The sequence below is a fragment of the Mandrillus leucophaeus genome, unplaced genomic scaffold (genome assembly GCF_000951045.1).
Source record: "Mandrillus leucophaeus isolate KB7577 unplaced genomic scaffold, Mleu.le_1.0 Scaffold856, whole genome shotgun sequence".
Lineage (NCBI taxonomy): Eukaryota > Metazoa > Chordata > Mammalia > Primates > Cercopithecidae > Mandrillus > Mandrillus leucophaeus.
In genome coordinates, this window is record NW_012109319.1 from 309,860 (window position 1) to 326,827 (window position 16,968).

The window sequence follows — 16,968 nt, forward strand, 5'->3', positions numbered from 1 at the left end:
AAGTACTATGGAAAAAATAAACAGAAAATAGATAAGGTAGAGTAACCAGAGGAAAGGTGTTTTATTAGATGGTCAAAGAAAGCTACTCTAATGTCATGAGGTATGAAATACAAGCAAATATTGTTGCATAGCTACTTGTCAGTGACTTAGACTGAAAACTTTGAAATTTTCCTTTTTTTCCTGTAAACACATAATTATGTGCCCATTTTGGTTAAATTATCTACTGAAATGTTACCTCTGACTTATAATCCTTGTGGACCATTGCAGAAGAATGAGAGGGTTTTTGTTTTTTGGTTTGGTTTTGTTTTGCCTTCTTAAGAAGGCAAAAAACTTTAAGTCTCTTAAAGATTAATTGCAATGTGGAATTGGAAACCATATCAATGAACTCTTCCTACTCTTTTAAGTTAAAACGAACTTGTCTATCTTGCACTTTGAATGGGTCTTTCGTGTATGCTTTTTAAACATGTTTTTGTCATTTTGAAAATATCAGATTGATGAGTTATTTAGATCTTCCAAACAGCTGACACACTTCATTGTACACATCAAAATATCACATTTGTTGATGTCACCATCAAGGCCATCAAAAAATCTTTAAGTATTGGGAAGCTATCAAGCTCATGGTGTAACAACAATTTCTCCAAAATTCCAATTTGACTTGAAAGTTCAAAATGTATCATTGACAGCAAATACTGTCTGTTTTATCCCTTAACATGACAAGTTCAGATAAGTTCACTTCCTTCATCTTTGAGAAAATGGTCTGCCAAATACCTAGGCACAGTAACCACAGTTTCCACCCATTTTTTTCACATAAAAAATAGTATTTCACAAAAAACCCAAGCTAGTTCCGGCTTGCAACTCAAAGACACCAATGATTCTCCTTGAAAGAATCATATTACAGCCTGCAGCTGAGTATTTTGTGCAGACTTCCCATTTTGACACACAGAATATTAAAAGGTACTTACATAGGGTCCAAATTTAATAAAATTGATCATTCTCAGTGCTTCATCAAAGATCAAGAACATTCTGAATTAAAAGTGGCATTGTTTTTACTATAAGATATTGACTGTTTCATAAAGGATCAAAGACATTTATAAATAAAAATGGGATTGTTTTTACTGCAAGATATGGCAGTAAAAATACAGTAACTCCTAGCACAGTTTGGTGCCAGCCCCTTTATTTGTGCAAAACCACTAGAAGTTTTACCCACCATTGTTTTTTCAACATCAGGGCAAATGTTGACACAATGAAAAAGGCAAATGATTATGAAAGCAGTTTTGACCGTGTGAATTCCATGAAAGAACCCTGCTAGAGTGATGCTACTCATGCTACTCAGTTACAATTTTTGTGGTTCACCACTTGCTCAAAAGATTCCAATGATCAAACTTTTAAACTGGAAATTTAAACTTATCATCATCTTACATTATTTGTCACTTTATATGCTTCTTCATGCAAACTGGCTCTAGACAAATGAAGCTGTTCCCATTGCTATTATAAACCTTGGGAGTTCACAGTTTCTTTCAAATGATTTTGCTGCTTCTTGAGCCTGAAGTGCCTCACCTTTTGCATACTTTATATGCAGGCTCTGCCTTGTTTTCAAGATCCAGCTCAAATGAGGCCTAGGTAGATATCACAGAACCCTGTGCTAAAAGGACACAGCACTTTCTGCCTCTCCCATGCCACTTACTCTTTACTCGGCAATAATATATCACATTGCCTGAAGCCAGCAGGACACCTTCCATACAGTTGGTACTCGGTGAACAACTCTTTGATAAAACAAGCATTTGGTTGCACTGAGCCATTTGTTTACGTGTTTTATGGTACCTACCATACGAGGTTATTGACTGAAGTTAGAGTTAATGTCTGTTCCCTGAATAAATTAGTATTCATTGGGAAGCTTACTGTGGTATAAGGTAATTCAGCTCACAATCTTGATCTCATTAACCAGTCTGTTCTCTTTAACATTCTCAGACTTGTATAAAGATCTACCAACCAACAGCATAAGGATCTTAAAACATTTTGAATTGTGTAAAAAAGTATTGATTTTTTAAAATTATGTCTGAGAGTTTGTTGAGACAATATTACCACTTAGTTGTTATCATTAACAACCAGTAAGTTACTCAAATAAAGAAATTGCTTCTAACTATGGTCTCTTACTATCTTCCTTCCGGTTTCAAACTTAAGTACTTTTTGAACCATAATGAAGTAGTATAGTGTGATTATGAAATACACATACCTAAATACACATACCTAAACTAATGTGACTATTTGAAACAAAAGCGAGCTACATATACTGTCTATAAATTGTATTAGCAACTAAATAAAGCTTGTCTTTGAAGGAATTTCATAAAGCTAGTTTCATTTCACAGAACACCTTGAGAAAATTTTAGAATATAAAAACAAAATGAAGTTTCAGGTCATTTTTCCATTCATCTGTCTAAATTGGGACACAATCAAACATATTTTGTCTTCAGTGATTATAGGTGTGGAAGAATGAGAAACATGTCTTATCTGGCAGGAGGTAGAATTGGTGCCTATTTTAGTATCCTTAAATCTTTGAGAAATGTGCATCTACTTTCTCAGTAAAATGGTATTTGTAATGGACATATTAAAGGACTTATGAATGAAAGTGAAAGCTTTCTATTATTACCAATCAAATCATTATTAATTGCAGGGGTCAATGAAATAAATGTATTCTAGTATAAGCAAGTATTAAGTCCCTGCCATGTTAAATCCATCAGCCTAGGGGACAGTCCTTCAGATTCTCACATCTGTTCTAGAGTCAAAATTCAGATGTAGATGCACGCTTCCTTCAATTTCAGTGACTTCACAAACTCTACCAAATAGCGCTTGCTCCACAATGAGCCATCACACTGACGACACTTCTGCTGAAATCTTCAGCAGCAGAATCACATACAGTCCAAAGAGATCTGGTCAGTGACGCTCTTACTACTACCACCTCCACTGCCTGTGACGTGGGTGCTGTGAGGTATACCTAAGGGTCAAGTGTGGTAGGGCATCTGGCTCCAGTCACTACCACCACAGTTGGATCAGATTTCACTGTGTCTGGGAGAGTTTTTCCCAGGTATTGGGGAGGGTGGAGGGTGATGAGTTTCTTTCCCTACTCAGTGTTCTACTCAGCCTAACCTACTCCGTGCCAATTGTTTCCAGTCACTCATATAGCCTCTTCCCTACAATACAAGCTTGTTTCCAGGAGAATTTGTTTGGGACCATTTCCCTTCTGTGCTGCTTCACAGACCTGGAGCTTCTGCCTTTTCTTTTTTTCGAGACAGGGTCTTACTCTGTTGCCCAGGTTGTAGTGCAATGGTCGATCTTGGCTCACTGCAACCTCCACCTCCCAGGTTCAAATGATTCCCCTGCCTCAGCCTCCCAAGTGGCTGGGAATAAAGGTGCCCACCACCACGTCCGGCTAATTTTTGTGTTTCTTAGTAGAGACGGGCTTTCACCAAGTTGGCCAGGCTGGTCTCAAACTCCTGACTTCAGGTGATTGGCCTGCCTCGGCCTTCCAAAGTGCTGGGATTACAGACGTGAGCCACTGCATCCAACTACTTTTAACATGTCAACCATTTGACTTAGTTCAGAGGCCACACCATGCCTCCTCTCTCTTTCTACCTCTGTGGTAGTTGTGCATCAAGAAACTCATTGATCAAAGTAACAACAGTTCTGCCCCACAGGTCCCATTCACTTTTGACTCATTTTCTGCAGTAGTCTTTAAACATACATTTCAACAACTTCTCACTCAGAGGGAAGGAAAAGATAAAATTCTGCAGTTCTTAGATACCTCCCATATAGAAATAGGAAATGTTAGTTTACTAAAGGCTGCTGACCTATTACAAAATCCATTAATCAATTCTGTGCTGAATTCACTGATATTATGTGCAAAGGTTTCCACCTCCACAAACTGTCCCATGTTTAATGATTAAATCAAGGAGGTATTATGTGGTAGTACTTTCCCCCCACAGATGTTACAGTTTAAGTCATTTTCTTTGTGTGTGTTTTTTTCCCCCAAGTTGTTACTTATTTTCATGAGGGGGGAAAAGAGAATCCTTTATGATAGTGAAAATATACTTTTTTAAAAATACAACAGCTGCCAGTAATATACTGGTGTAGATGTTCCAAAGAGAAAAGAAAATACATGCATTCTATAATAAACTTTTATTTGCCTGTTCAAGAAATTCTAAAGAAAATACTCCAATTCTATTCAACATTATGGCTTAAGGAGTTGAAATTTTTCCATGATAAAAATATAACTTGTCTGGCCCAAACCTTGACTATTTATAAATAGCATACCATGGCATGTCCCTTCAAGTTTTGGCATGTCATGGTATACTTTTAATGAGTCCACTTTGTTTTCTTTATTGATAAAGGATGGAAATTTTTAAAGTCCATATATATCAATAATGAATGCTCCCCTCTCTTTGAATTAAATGCTTAATTCAAATTAATGTAAGAAATTGGTGAATCATTAAATGATGAAATGTGTATCAAAATCTTCACGAAAACGTAAATTTCCATTTCCTCTCCACTTTCACTTTGTAGATATTTTCTAATTGGGTTTAAGTGCCCAGAAATAAATGCTATCTACATGCAACTCTGGAGAGGTTCGAAACACAACAGAAGTAAAATCAACATGCCTAAATCCTTGAACAATCTGTATATAATTAAGAGATTTCTGACATTTATTCTTACACTAAATTTAAGTCATTTTTCTGGCTGCGCACGGTGGCTGATGCCTGTAATCCCAGCACTTTGGGAGGCCAAGGCAGGCAGATCACGAGATCAGAAGTTTGAGAGCAGCCTGGCCAATATGGTAAAACCCTGTCTCTACGAAAAATACAAAAATGTGGTGGCATGTGCCTGTAGTCCCAGCTACTTGGGAGACTGAGGCAGAAGAATCACTTGAACCCAGGAGGCAGAGGCTTCAAGTGAGCAGAGATCATGCCACTGCACTCCAGCCTGGGTGACAGAGCAAGACCCCATCTCACAAAAAAAAAAAAAAAAAAAAAAAAGGCCATTTTGTAACAAGTGACAATTTCAGTTTTTGTTGAGAAAGTCCTGAATAATTTCAAAGTAAGGAGAAAGCAGATAGAATGAAATCAAAATAAAAATTACCAAATTAATCCAGTAGATACCCATCCCAAAGAAAGAATGTATATGCATGTCCCTTCAAGTTTCAACACGCCATGGTATACTTTTAATAAGTCCACTTTGTTTTCTCATATTATTTGATGGGAGTTCCACATGAATAGATTCCACAGACATTTATGAAATGGAATTGGGCAATGAATAGCTTCATCCATAGAGTTACTATAAGATGACACTGTTTGGTCTTCTCATCCTATGTGACTATAAAGTAATTTGTATTTCTTTTCTTTGAATGCCCTTTTTAGACTATTCATGTTTTTATTATGTTTTGCCTAGTTGGGTACACAATGAATGATCTCATTTTTGAATGGCAAGATGAGGCACCTGTACAAGTGGCAGAAGGACTCACTTTGCCCCAGTTTCTGTTGAAAGAAGAAAAAGACTTACGATACTGCACTAAACATTACAATACAGGTAGGGGTTGAGTAGTGTTCTTTACACTGACTGCTTGTGGTTTTATGATATCCAGACGTTTCTTCATTATAATGCTAAGTTATTTAACTCTTCTTAGATCATCGTTTTTCATAGGCATATAGCAGAATGTGGATGCATTTGAAACTTATCAATACTTTGATTCATTACATATTGTTAGATAATTGGTCTGTATCGACCAAAGTAATGCTTGGTGTTCAATTATCTTTAAATAAATTTTCAATGAAAAGCTCATGATTACATAGTAATAATGTTTCCAAAACTATTCCTTTAATTTCCGTGAGCAATAAAATATGTTTTTGACCTTTCTTGGACAGTAAACACTGTTTCCGCTAAAAAAAAAAAAGAAAAGCTTTGTTGCCTAACTTCTCCCTTTGTCATATTTTCATGCATTTCAGTGTTATTTTTACCTAAGCACCTACTATTCACACTAAGACACTTGAGATAAATATCAGATATAGTTATCAACACTAAGAATTTAGAGACTCAATGTGGTATCTGCACATCGGCAAAATCTGTTCAGTTGCTTTAATTAACATGGGCTATTTCCATAAGAAATATTCTAACTATACAGTTAGAATGTATGCATTCAGTTAGAAAGTAATGGAATTCAGATAATTCCATTCTCTGAATGGTTGAGGCATCATTCCATTGTGGTGACTACATGGCCTCGCACTAGCATCAGCTGCTGTTCTTATCATTTCATTACAGTAACTATGATTCATCGTGGACTCAGCATTTTCCAGAACTGTGCTCTGACCTTTCACTACACAAAGTCCCTAGTCTCTCTTATCTCCTTAGCAAATTCACAATATCTGATCAAAAAGTCACCACTGTTTTCCTTTTCACTCAGAGACGAAGCTGATATCTAACTTATTAGGGAGTTCAAGTTTAACATGTCCACACAAAGATTAAGAGCAGGCAAGTCAATGGCACCGTCCTTGCTCAGTTCCCTTAGACAGATGCTAAAACTCCCCTAGAGTTGACTTACGGAGGTATATTAGTTTCCTCGCGCTGCCGTAACAGCCTATCACAAACGGTGACTTAACAGAAGTGTGTTCTCTCACAGTTCTGGAGGCTAGGAATCCAGCATTCAAGGTGTCAGCAGGGCCATGCTTTCCCTCAAAGCTTTAGGGAAGAGTTTTTCCCTGTCTCTTCCTGACTACCTATTTCTGGAAAACCTTGTTTCTCAGCTTGCAGAGGCATCATTTCAGTCTCTGCCTCCAGAGTCACGTGGGATTCCCCCATGTGTCTGTGTTTCTGTGTCCAAATTTCCCTGTTTCTATAAGGACGTCAGTAATGTTGGATTTGGGACCCCCTCTTATCCAGGACAATTTCATTTTAACTTGATTGTATCTGCAAATCCTTTATTTTCAAGTCAGTTCACATTCACAGGTTCTGGGTGGACATGAATCTTAGGGAGATACTATTTAACCCAGAACAAGTGGTGAAGTTGTAAACATCAATTAGGGATGAAGTTTTATGACAGAGGGACTCGAGACGCTTCCTTAGTGTAAAGGAAGTTTGCATACTTCCTCGAGTTATCAAATGAGCTATTACAGCTTAAAAGAAAAGAACTTACATTTATGAATGCCTACCGTAAGCAAGGAATGGGACGTCTTGGGAGATATCATAGAGACCTTACAACTTTACATTCTAGAAGCACTGTACTGTCCAGAAGCAGAATAACTTGCCCAAATTACGTAGAGAATGAAAGCATCTCATAGAGTCCTCATTCAAGTATGTGGTTAATTTGCTTCAGATCCCAGACTCCATTTCATATTTGCTTTTACAATGCACAAGAATCTTCTTTTGTTTTCCAATAATAGGCCTAGATTCCACATATGTCTTTTATGTTACTTGTGAAAATACAACAAACAACAATATTAGGTTACTTAAGATCAAATTTATAAAATACCCTTTCCTCCCATAAAATGAAATACACTTAAGTTAAAAATGTTTTCATATACAAATTAATTGCACAAAATTAGAGGATTTATTCAGTTGTATTTTCACTCTCCCGAAGTATTTATTAGTTATATGCTATAGCATCCTGTTATCTGTCTCCTGCTAGTAATTTCTCCAAAATATTTTATCTCTCTTCCCCTTGCTCTGTAATACCTTGCCACAATGACTTGCTTGCTTATATACTCCAAACTCATCTCTGTCTGTCTCAGGGCCTTTGCTCTTGCTCTTCCTTCTGCATGTAAAGTTCTTCCCGAAATTGTTCCAGGTCTAATACTCCCACTTCCTTCAGGGTTATTCAAATGCCAACTCTTGAAACATCCATATGTCACAATAAGTGTTAAACGCCCAAATTCTGCTTTCACCATCTGAAATTGTATCATTCAATTTTATGTTTACTTATTTATTGCATATTTCTTTCACTGTCTTAAGTTTGTATTATGTTGATTCCGTTGATCACTATATTTCTGGCGTCTGCTGCTATGCATAAGTGATGGATTTTTTTGTCCAGCTTGTTCTTTTATCTCTTCAGATCCACATACACTAAGTATATTTATTTATATACAAGCAATGGTGTATATTTGTGTTCATGTGTATATCCCTTTATTTTCTTTCCCAGCAATATTATAAAAACATTTTTTAATTTTTATAGATCCATAATAGCTGTACATGTTTTTGGAGGTACATGTGATATTTTAATACAAACATGAAATCTGTAATGATCAAGTCTGGGTAACTGGGATATCTATCACCTCACATATTTATCAATTCTTTGTGCTGGAAACATTCCAAATCTTTTCTTCTTTCTATTTTGAAATGTGCAATAAATTATTGTTAACTGTAGTTTTCCTCATTATGCTATTGAACACTAGAACTTATTCATTCTAAGTGTATTTTTAAACCCACTCACCAACCTCTTCACCTGCCTTCTTCTCAGCGTCTCAAAACCACTATTCTCTTTACTACAACCATGAAGTCAATTATTTTAGCTCCCACATATGCATGAGAACATGTGATATTGTCTTTCTATGCCTGGCTTATCATCTAGTTCTATCCATGTTGCTGCAAATGATAGAATGCCATTCTTTTTTGTTTGAATACTATTCCATTGTGTATACATACTACATTTTCTTCATCCATTCTTCCACTGAGGGACATTTGGGTTGGTTCCCCATCTTAGCTATTGTGAATAGGGCTTCAGCAAACATGCAATGAACAGGTATCTCTTCAATACACTGATTTTCTTTTTTTTGGATATATTCCCAGTATTGCATATGGTATCTTTACTTTTACTTTTTAAAGGAACTCCTATACTCTTTTCTCTGGTAGCTGGACTAATCTGTATTCCCACCAATGGTGTACAAGTACACCCCTTTCTCCCCTTCCTCATCAACATTTGTTGTTTTCTGTCTTTCTGATAGTAGTTATTTTATTAGGGTGAGAGAATATCTTATTGGTTTTTTTTTTTGAGACAAAGTCTCACTCTGTTGCCCAGGCTGGAGTGCAGTGGCGCGATCTAGGCTCACTGCAAGCTCCGCCTCCCGGGTTCACGCCATTCTCCTGCCTCAGCCTTCCGAGTAGCTGGGATTACAGGTGCCCGGCTAATTTTTTTTTTGTATTTTTAGTAGAGACGGGGTTTCACTATGTTAGTGAGGATGGTCTTGATCTCCTGACCTCGTGATCCGCTCGCCTCGGCCTCCCAAAGTGCTGGGATTGTACTTATTGTAGTTTTGATTTGCATTTTTCTGATGATTAGTGATTCTGAACTTTGAAAAACACTCTTTTTAAATAAAAACACAATGGAGTTTATTTTTTTCCTTGAGAATCACCTGAATCAGTTATTCTTGTTTTATACCATTTCATTATTTTTCATAGAAAAATTTAAATCTTTATATTTATTATGTTTCAGGAATCTTTAGGCATTTTGTATATATTTGACAAATTGGTAAAAGGATCATGTATGGTTTGCACATATGTTTCTGATTACTATTCGCCTAAGAGTAGAACCTACGTTTCCCAGACTTTGTGAACTTTGTTGAGACTTAAGCTCTGGAAGCACATGCATGGGTTCATCCAGATATAGTGCCCTTGCCTCACCTGTGCAACCACACATGGCCCAAGTCCCTCGCACTGAGTCCTACCTAGCGATAGGACAGCAATTGCTCTTTAACATCTTTCTTTCATGATAACTAACAGAATGTTACTTAAAGAGCAGAATAACTTTCTGACCTCATCCTTCTTAAAATAATTCAAATAAAAACAATTAAACCAAGAACTTGGTGATTTAGAAGAACAATTTTTATAAAGGAGAGATAACATAGAGTAGTATAAATCAATATCAATAGAGTAGGGAGTAGAACAGGACACAAACAAAATATATCAACTTAATGTTTATTAAACCATCATTTACTCCTCCACGTATTGCTCACCAAAATAGAGGTAAATAATAGAGACACAAAAGCATACATATCTACTACAAATGGATCCCACTTGTTTTTGGTAAGTGTGTTTTTATTTTCAAAAGTATTAATGGGAAATAGCATATATTTTCCTACTTGTTTGCTTTATTATTCAAGGAATCATTCGTGTTCAATTGTATTTATCCTCTCACACTTACTTTAAAGAAAATGGAAAGGCTTCTGGAACAAATAGCACCTGGCTTTAAGGAAGCACTCAAAGCATCAGAAACAATGAGTAAAGAAGATCTTTATATAATAAGTATCTGTTTCTCCTGTCTGCCTCAGAAGCAATTGTCGTAATCAAGTGAAATAATAAATCTTTGGATATTTTGACAAGTGTAAAGCGCTTTTCAAGTCGGAAGTAATAAAGTTTACTGCTATTTCCTACAAGAGTACATTCTCTTACTACATTGCTTCTTGATGCTAACAGTGAGGAATCAATATGAGTCTCTTTTCATTATCATGGAAAGTTTTATGACAGGAACCTTATCAAAATGAAATTGTGAGGTCAGGAGCAGTGGCTCACACATGTGATCCCAATACTTTGGGAGGCTGAGGTGGCAGATGACCTGAGGTCAGGAATTCGACACCAGCCTGACCAACATGGTGAAACCACATCTCTACAAAACAAAAAGAATAAGCCAGGTTTGGTGGTGCATGCCTGTAATCCCAGCTACTGGGGAGACTGAGGCAGGAGAAAGTCTTGAACCCGGGGGCGCAGGCTATAGTGAGCTGAGATCAGTCCACTTCACTCCAGCCCGGGGGACAGAGTGAGACCCTGTCTCAAAAAAAAAAAAAAAGAAAGAAAAAGAAAAGAAATTGTGATATTTGATGCCATAACAAAGACCTATTTGTACTAATTGCTGTATTTACCTTACCACCAATTAGGAAAGTTTACATGTATAGAAGTGAGATTCCATCTGGAGCGACAAATGGGATACTATCTGATCCAGATGTACATTCCCAGTCTCCTGATCGTTATTCTATCCTGGGTTTCGTTCTGGATCAACATGGATGCGGCACCGGCCAGGGTAGCTCTGGGGATAACCACTGTGCTGACGATGACGACGCAGAGTTCAGGATCACGAGCTTCCTTGCCAAAGGTAAGTGCACCGAATGAGCACACATATCTTTGCACACACACTTATAATCTTGCAAAGATATCATTGTCAGCTTTGGTCAGATATTTTTTCAATGGCATTTCAATGGCATTACTGGTGTTCAAAGTAATGTATAACCAAAGCAGAAAACACGTAAAACAGAAATAAATGAAAAAAATTCTGCAAACCAGTGATATCCGCTATTCACATTTTGTATTATTATTCTCAATTGTTTAAATACCGATAATACTCGTATACACTATGGAATTATTTGTATCAATAGGTTTTGAAATATTTAGAAATATATTAAACATTTAAGTTGAATCTACATGGTAATTTTAAATGGTGGCATAGTACTCCATTGTATGGATATGCCATAATTTACTTAGTCACTCTTAGGACTGATATTATAATAAATATTTATATAATAAATGTTATATATATGAGTGTATATGTATATATGTGTGTGTGTACCTGTGTCTATACATATCACATATATCAACTATATTTATATATACACATTTTATGTAAACATGCATATATATCTATATATAGACACAAACACATACACACACACAGCTTTACACATATTTTTGTTATGTTCTTAGCATATATTCTTATAAACAGAATTGCTGCAATGATAGCTGTATGCATTCATATATATTGCCAAATTTATTTCCAGAAGACATATACCAATTATACTACAAGTATTTTATCAGAGTGCCCATAGTGCTGCATCCTGAGCCAAATATGGTATATATTATTTTTGTGGGTTTTTTTTCTCCCTTTTGCTTTTAAGTAACCGTAAGTCAATAGGAAGGAGACCTTATCTAATTCCACGATTTTCATCCATGCTGAGCTGCCAGAATTAAAATAAAATTGTTCCCTCTGTGAGGTTCGTAAAAGACCCAATATTGCTTTGCATAAGATATACTGAAATAAAACTCTTTTCATTTATTTAGCTGCATAGAAATAGAAAATTATTTTCTTCCCCTAAAATGATGTCTAAGAAGAAGTTTCTATCATCTAAATTAAGTAATTCTGCATAGCTTCCAAAAAGCTTTACTATTACTTTCATTGAAATGAAGTACTTCTGTGCAATAAAATCACATTAACTTTTTTTGTGTGCATTTGATGCTATCTTCTTGCCACACCAAGTAAATTATAAATCTATTGTCATGGCTCCCTTAGTCCTTTCTACTAATTCATTCCGTGATTCAATTTATTAGATTGAAATGCCTATATAAATAAAAATTGAAAATAGGATTTAATCATTAAAATATGATATTAACACGATCTGCCTCACTAAAATTTAATGGTTGTCTTTCAAAATAATGTCTACTTTTATTAGCAAGTAATTGTATTTTCAAAATTGTTCGCATCAACTAGTGTTTTCTAAAATATTGTTCATGTGAAAATTATAAATCTGTTTATAAATGTAAACTAGTAAGACTCAATACTTATTTACATAAGGATAAATGTTGCAACAGTAATATCTGGGTAATAGTGGATATTTCATGGTTAATTTGTAAAGGAAATCGCCAGTTTACTCACTGATCTTTATGAGCTAAACAGAAATGAAAGCTCATTTGTCTGTATGCTGTCAGTCAGAAAAAAGAGAATCTGTGGCTTCTACAAGACAGGACAGAAAGACGCTTATATACAGAGTAAGCTAGAATTGGGGCTGTATGGAAATGTGAGTAGAGGCTGCAGAGATAAAGCAAGCAATAAATTAAAAACGCAGAATTGAGGTACAACTTTAAAAAAAGAAGAATGACTAGGACTGCTTCATAGTTTTTTCTCAAGAAATAGGAAATATTTTTAAAAGGCTTTAATTTCCACAAGACCTTAGAGAAGAAATAAATTTTCCGCCATGAGTTCAACTACACACGTACACGTGTACAAAACCTCTCCATCTCTCTGATCATAGAGACAATGACACCTAAAAACGTGATGACAGTTGTGACTCTGACCCACAAAAAGAATTGATTGAGAAAGTGATACCTTAAAAGAAGTTGATTGTATCATCTTAGAATTCACGATAAGTCAGGAATAAAAGGTTTCAGGATAAGTCAGGAATAAAAGCTTTAGCATAATGAATTACTTACATTCAATTTTAGCAGGGCAGACCCCAAGGACCCAGGATAAACAACAAGAATTAATCTGTTGGATGAGACATTCAAAAGAGTAGAAAATCTCTTTAAAAATGCAATTCTGATTCTGTGACTTTATCGGGCCAGAGAGACAGGAGGTGAGGGCGTTACAACTTGCGTTTAGAAGCACATGTGTGAGACCATGCACCTTAAGATCTTCTGCTCTCAGTCTCACAAAAGAACCCTCAGAAGTCTGAAAGTCTTGCCACTAAATCACCCAGAATTTACCTACTGACAGTTTCTAGGAAGTAGGAACACAAAGTAACATTCAGGAAAACTGACTATCAAACATCGGAGAGTGAAACAATAAATCATTAATTTGTGATCTTTGCCTAGTGTTTTGTCTAGGCTCTGTGTCAATGCATCTCCTGTAAGATAAGAACGAGCTTAGAAATTGCTTAAGTAAGACTCAGAGAATGAAATCTCAAAGAATGTACTATAGCCAGCTTCTAGAGAACTACAGAGCTGATATTTCTCTCTGATATTTTCTATTGCGTCAGCCTCTACAATGTCATGATAAATCAAGCATGTAGTCTCTCAAAGCAAGAACACGCCTGTGACTGATTCCTTGAAACTTGAACTCTTTCACATTTTTGCAGTGTCTGTATCAGGTGGCCATAAGAAGGTGATACACGCATTCTATTCCAAGCAAATTTTCAAGGTTGTGTAACTTTAGGAGCGCTTTCTTACACCGTGTGCTTGGGGCAGAGTGAGATAAGATGGCGATGACCATGGCGCCTATCAAGGAAGACTTCATAGGACTTCATAATGATTGGGTTTAATTTGGGCGCAGCAATGGGCCACTGATGAATTTTAATAAGGGGAGCAATTACACTGACTTCTGTGTGAAGACCAGATAGAAGAGGTAGAGTGGGAGCAAGGAGTCCACCAAGCAAGCTTTTGTGGTCCACAGCAGATGATGGTCTGGCAAGATTGGTAGCAACAGAGATAGAGAGTAGCAGATGGCTTTAGAAAGAAGTAAATGTTTTTGAAAAAATAGATTTGGAGGTAAAACAGACAGGATTTGCTTATGAATTGAGCACGGAAGATTCAGAGAAATGCAGGAGTGGCATTCAGGTAAGTAACTAGGCAAGTAGAGATGATAGTTACTAATAGGGAAGGTTGAGGGAAAGGTTAATTGTGAGTTCTTTTCTAAAACATGTTAACTTGGACACATTTACAAGACAATCACATGGAATTGTCAAAAACTAAGAACTTCCAAAGTTCTGACCAACAACACCCAGCCCTCAGACTTTAGGGAATAAACTACAAATGAATTGAGAAGTGGACTAGAGGTGATTTTTCTGGTGGAAGAAAGCCTGGAAAGACAGGCAAAGAAGATGTATTTGTGCTTGGCCTTCTTCCTACAGCTGAATATCTTCTCTCTCTGTTCCTCCCCCAGGGCTAGCCCTACCAATACACAGAATATATTAGATAGTTTGGTTAAAGGCAAGATCCACTCACCCCAGAACTTTACTCCTGAATTCTTTGAGATCTCAGCATTCTGTAATCTTTTTTTAGATATGGAAAGCTAGTCCTCCTTAGGAGGATTCATTCGTCAGGGGTGAAAGAGGGGATAGTAATAATATTTCAATTATTTTTTAGTATAAGTGTAATTTCAATATTCAGTTAAGACCTTGGCAGTGAAGGAATTAAGTATAGGGATGGGTAAGAATAGAGAAAATCAGTAGAAGAGACAAAACATAATTTTAATTTGTAAACACTGAGTACTAGAAGGAATCCACATTAGGGAACTTTGGAGAAATCTTGGCTATACAGCAATATTATATACATCTTACCCTTTCTTTTATGATTTCAACAATCAATTAATTCCTGTTAGAGATCTACCCTCATCATTTTTTTTCCCATCCTGTTTTATAGAGACTGGCTAAGGACCAGGTCTGGTGCATGTTTTATGTTTCATATCATCTGCAGAAGTACCCAAGTGTCACTATGCATACCTTATTTTAGTCTTTTAAACTTATTGTCATATCAGAGATTTTTGAACATAGTATGTCAGACAGGTGCACACACACACACACAGACACACTATGCACAATGCACACATTCACGTACGCAGATAGAAATTTGGCAGGGTAGGGAATCTCTAGATTCAACTTTATCCAAACCCTAGCTCTTAACACAATATATTAATATTATGACATTCTTGGCACTTGGGGCTGATGATCCAGTTGCATCACAATTATTCTGCATAACAACTCCCAAATCTCAATGGTTTACAACATTTCTTCTTGCTCACAGGACTGCAAGGTGCCTGTGTCTCTTCTGGGCTTGCCCTGAGATTGACTGTTCAAGTGAGCATGGATCTAGGCTGTGGAGTGGGTCTCAGATCTGCTCCCTGTGTCTCCTCATTTTGGGGCTGCAGGGACCTGTAAGATGTTCTTTCCATGGAGGAGTGCTGGAGAGCAAGAAGGCAAGCAGAAACATGCAAGCTTTTGCTCAGAATTGACACACAGTCACTTCTGTTCTCATTCCATAAATTACACCAAGTCTCATGGCCAAACTGAAAGTCAGGGGGTGGAAGAGTGTGCTCCACCCACAGGGAAGCGTTGGAGCGGAAGAAGGGAAAAAGGAATTGTAAATAATCTTATCTACCTCGGGGCAATTATTTGTTTAAGTTTTCTGTCTCCTTTCTTAGACCACACTCTGGCTTGTCAGTAAATGCTCAGAAAAACAAGACGGGAGGAAGGGATAGGAAAGAAGTAGAGAATAATCCCAGGGAGATTCTATGTGGATTTCTCTGCTCCCATCACTATGGCCATCTCATTGAAAACAGAGCTACTAAGCATTAAAAAAAAGAGGAGCACTTGAAATTTCAAATATGGCTTTTTGATGAAATATTTTACAGAAACTCAGAAGAAGCTGGTAGCCTATGGAGATTGCAAATTCTTCACCAAAAGCTGTTTATGGTCAACGATTACTTAGAACCTTTTACCTCTCTCAATTCCACTCATTTTTCCCCTTTGAAGTTCTCTGTGAAATTGTCCTCATTTTGAGAGGTGGTGTCTGCGTGCAGTGGCTCAAGCCTGTAATCCCAGCACTTTGGGAAGCAGAAGAGGGTGGATCATTTGAGGCTAGGAGTTTGAGACCAGCCTGGTCAACATGGCAAAAACCCGTCTCTACTAAAAAATACAAAAATTAGCTGGGCGTGGTGGCGGGCACCTGTAATCTCAGCTACTCTGGAGGCTGAGGCACCAGAATCACTTAAATCTGGGAGGCAGAGTTTGCAGTGAGCCGAGATTGTGCCACTGCACTCCAGCCTGGGTGACAGAGCAAGACTCCATCTCAAAAAAATAATAAAAAATAAAAAATAAGAAAAATAATGATGATAGCTTTTATATTATATTAAGTTTTCATTCTTCATAAAGACACCAATTTTAAAAGTGATTATAACTTTTAGAAAATACAAATTGAACTGATACATTTTTTGAACACCACAATTGTGTTGGCACACAGATATTTATGTGAGGTTGATTACAATAAAAAGATAGGATATGGGCTGTAATCCCAGTACTTTGGGAGGCCGAGACGGGCGGATCACGAGGTCAGGAGATCGAGACCATCCTGGCTAACACGGTGAAACCCCGTCTCTATTAAGAAATACAAAAAACTAGCCGGGCGAGGTGGCGGGCGCCTGTAGTCCCAGCTACTTGGGAGGCTGAAGCAGGAGAATGG

The 16,968-nt window shown here is 36.9% G+C and overlaps 1 protein-coding gene across 2 annotated transcripts in view; it reads left to right on the forward strand.

Annotated features, from left to right (window-relative positions):
- Positions 1-16,968, forward strand: part of GLRA3 (glycine receptor, alpha 3) — a 206,236-nt gene that overhangs the window by 160,087 nt on the left and 29,181 nt on the right. For both annotated transcript variants that reach the window (XM_011968674.1, XM_011968675.1), the window contains exons 6-7: positions 5,440-5,577; positions 10,908-11,122. In XM_011968674.1, coding sequence (XP_011824064.1) covers positions 5,440-5,577; positions 10,908-11,122 — 353 coding nt within the window. The remainder of the gene's footprint in view (positions 1-5,439; positions 5,578-10,907; positions 11,123-16,968) is intronic.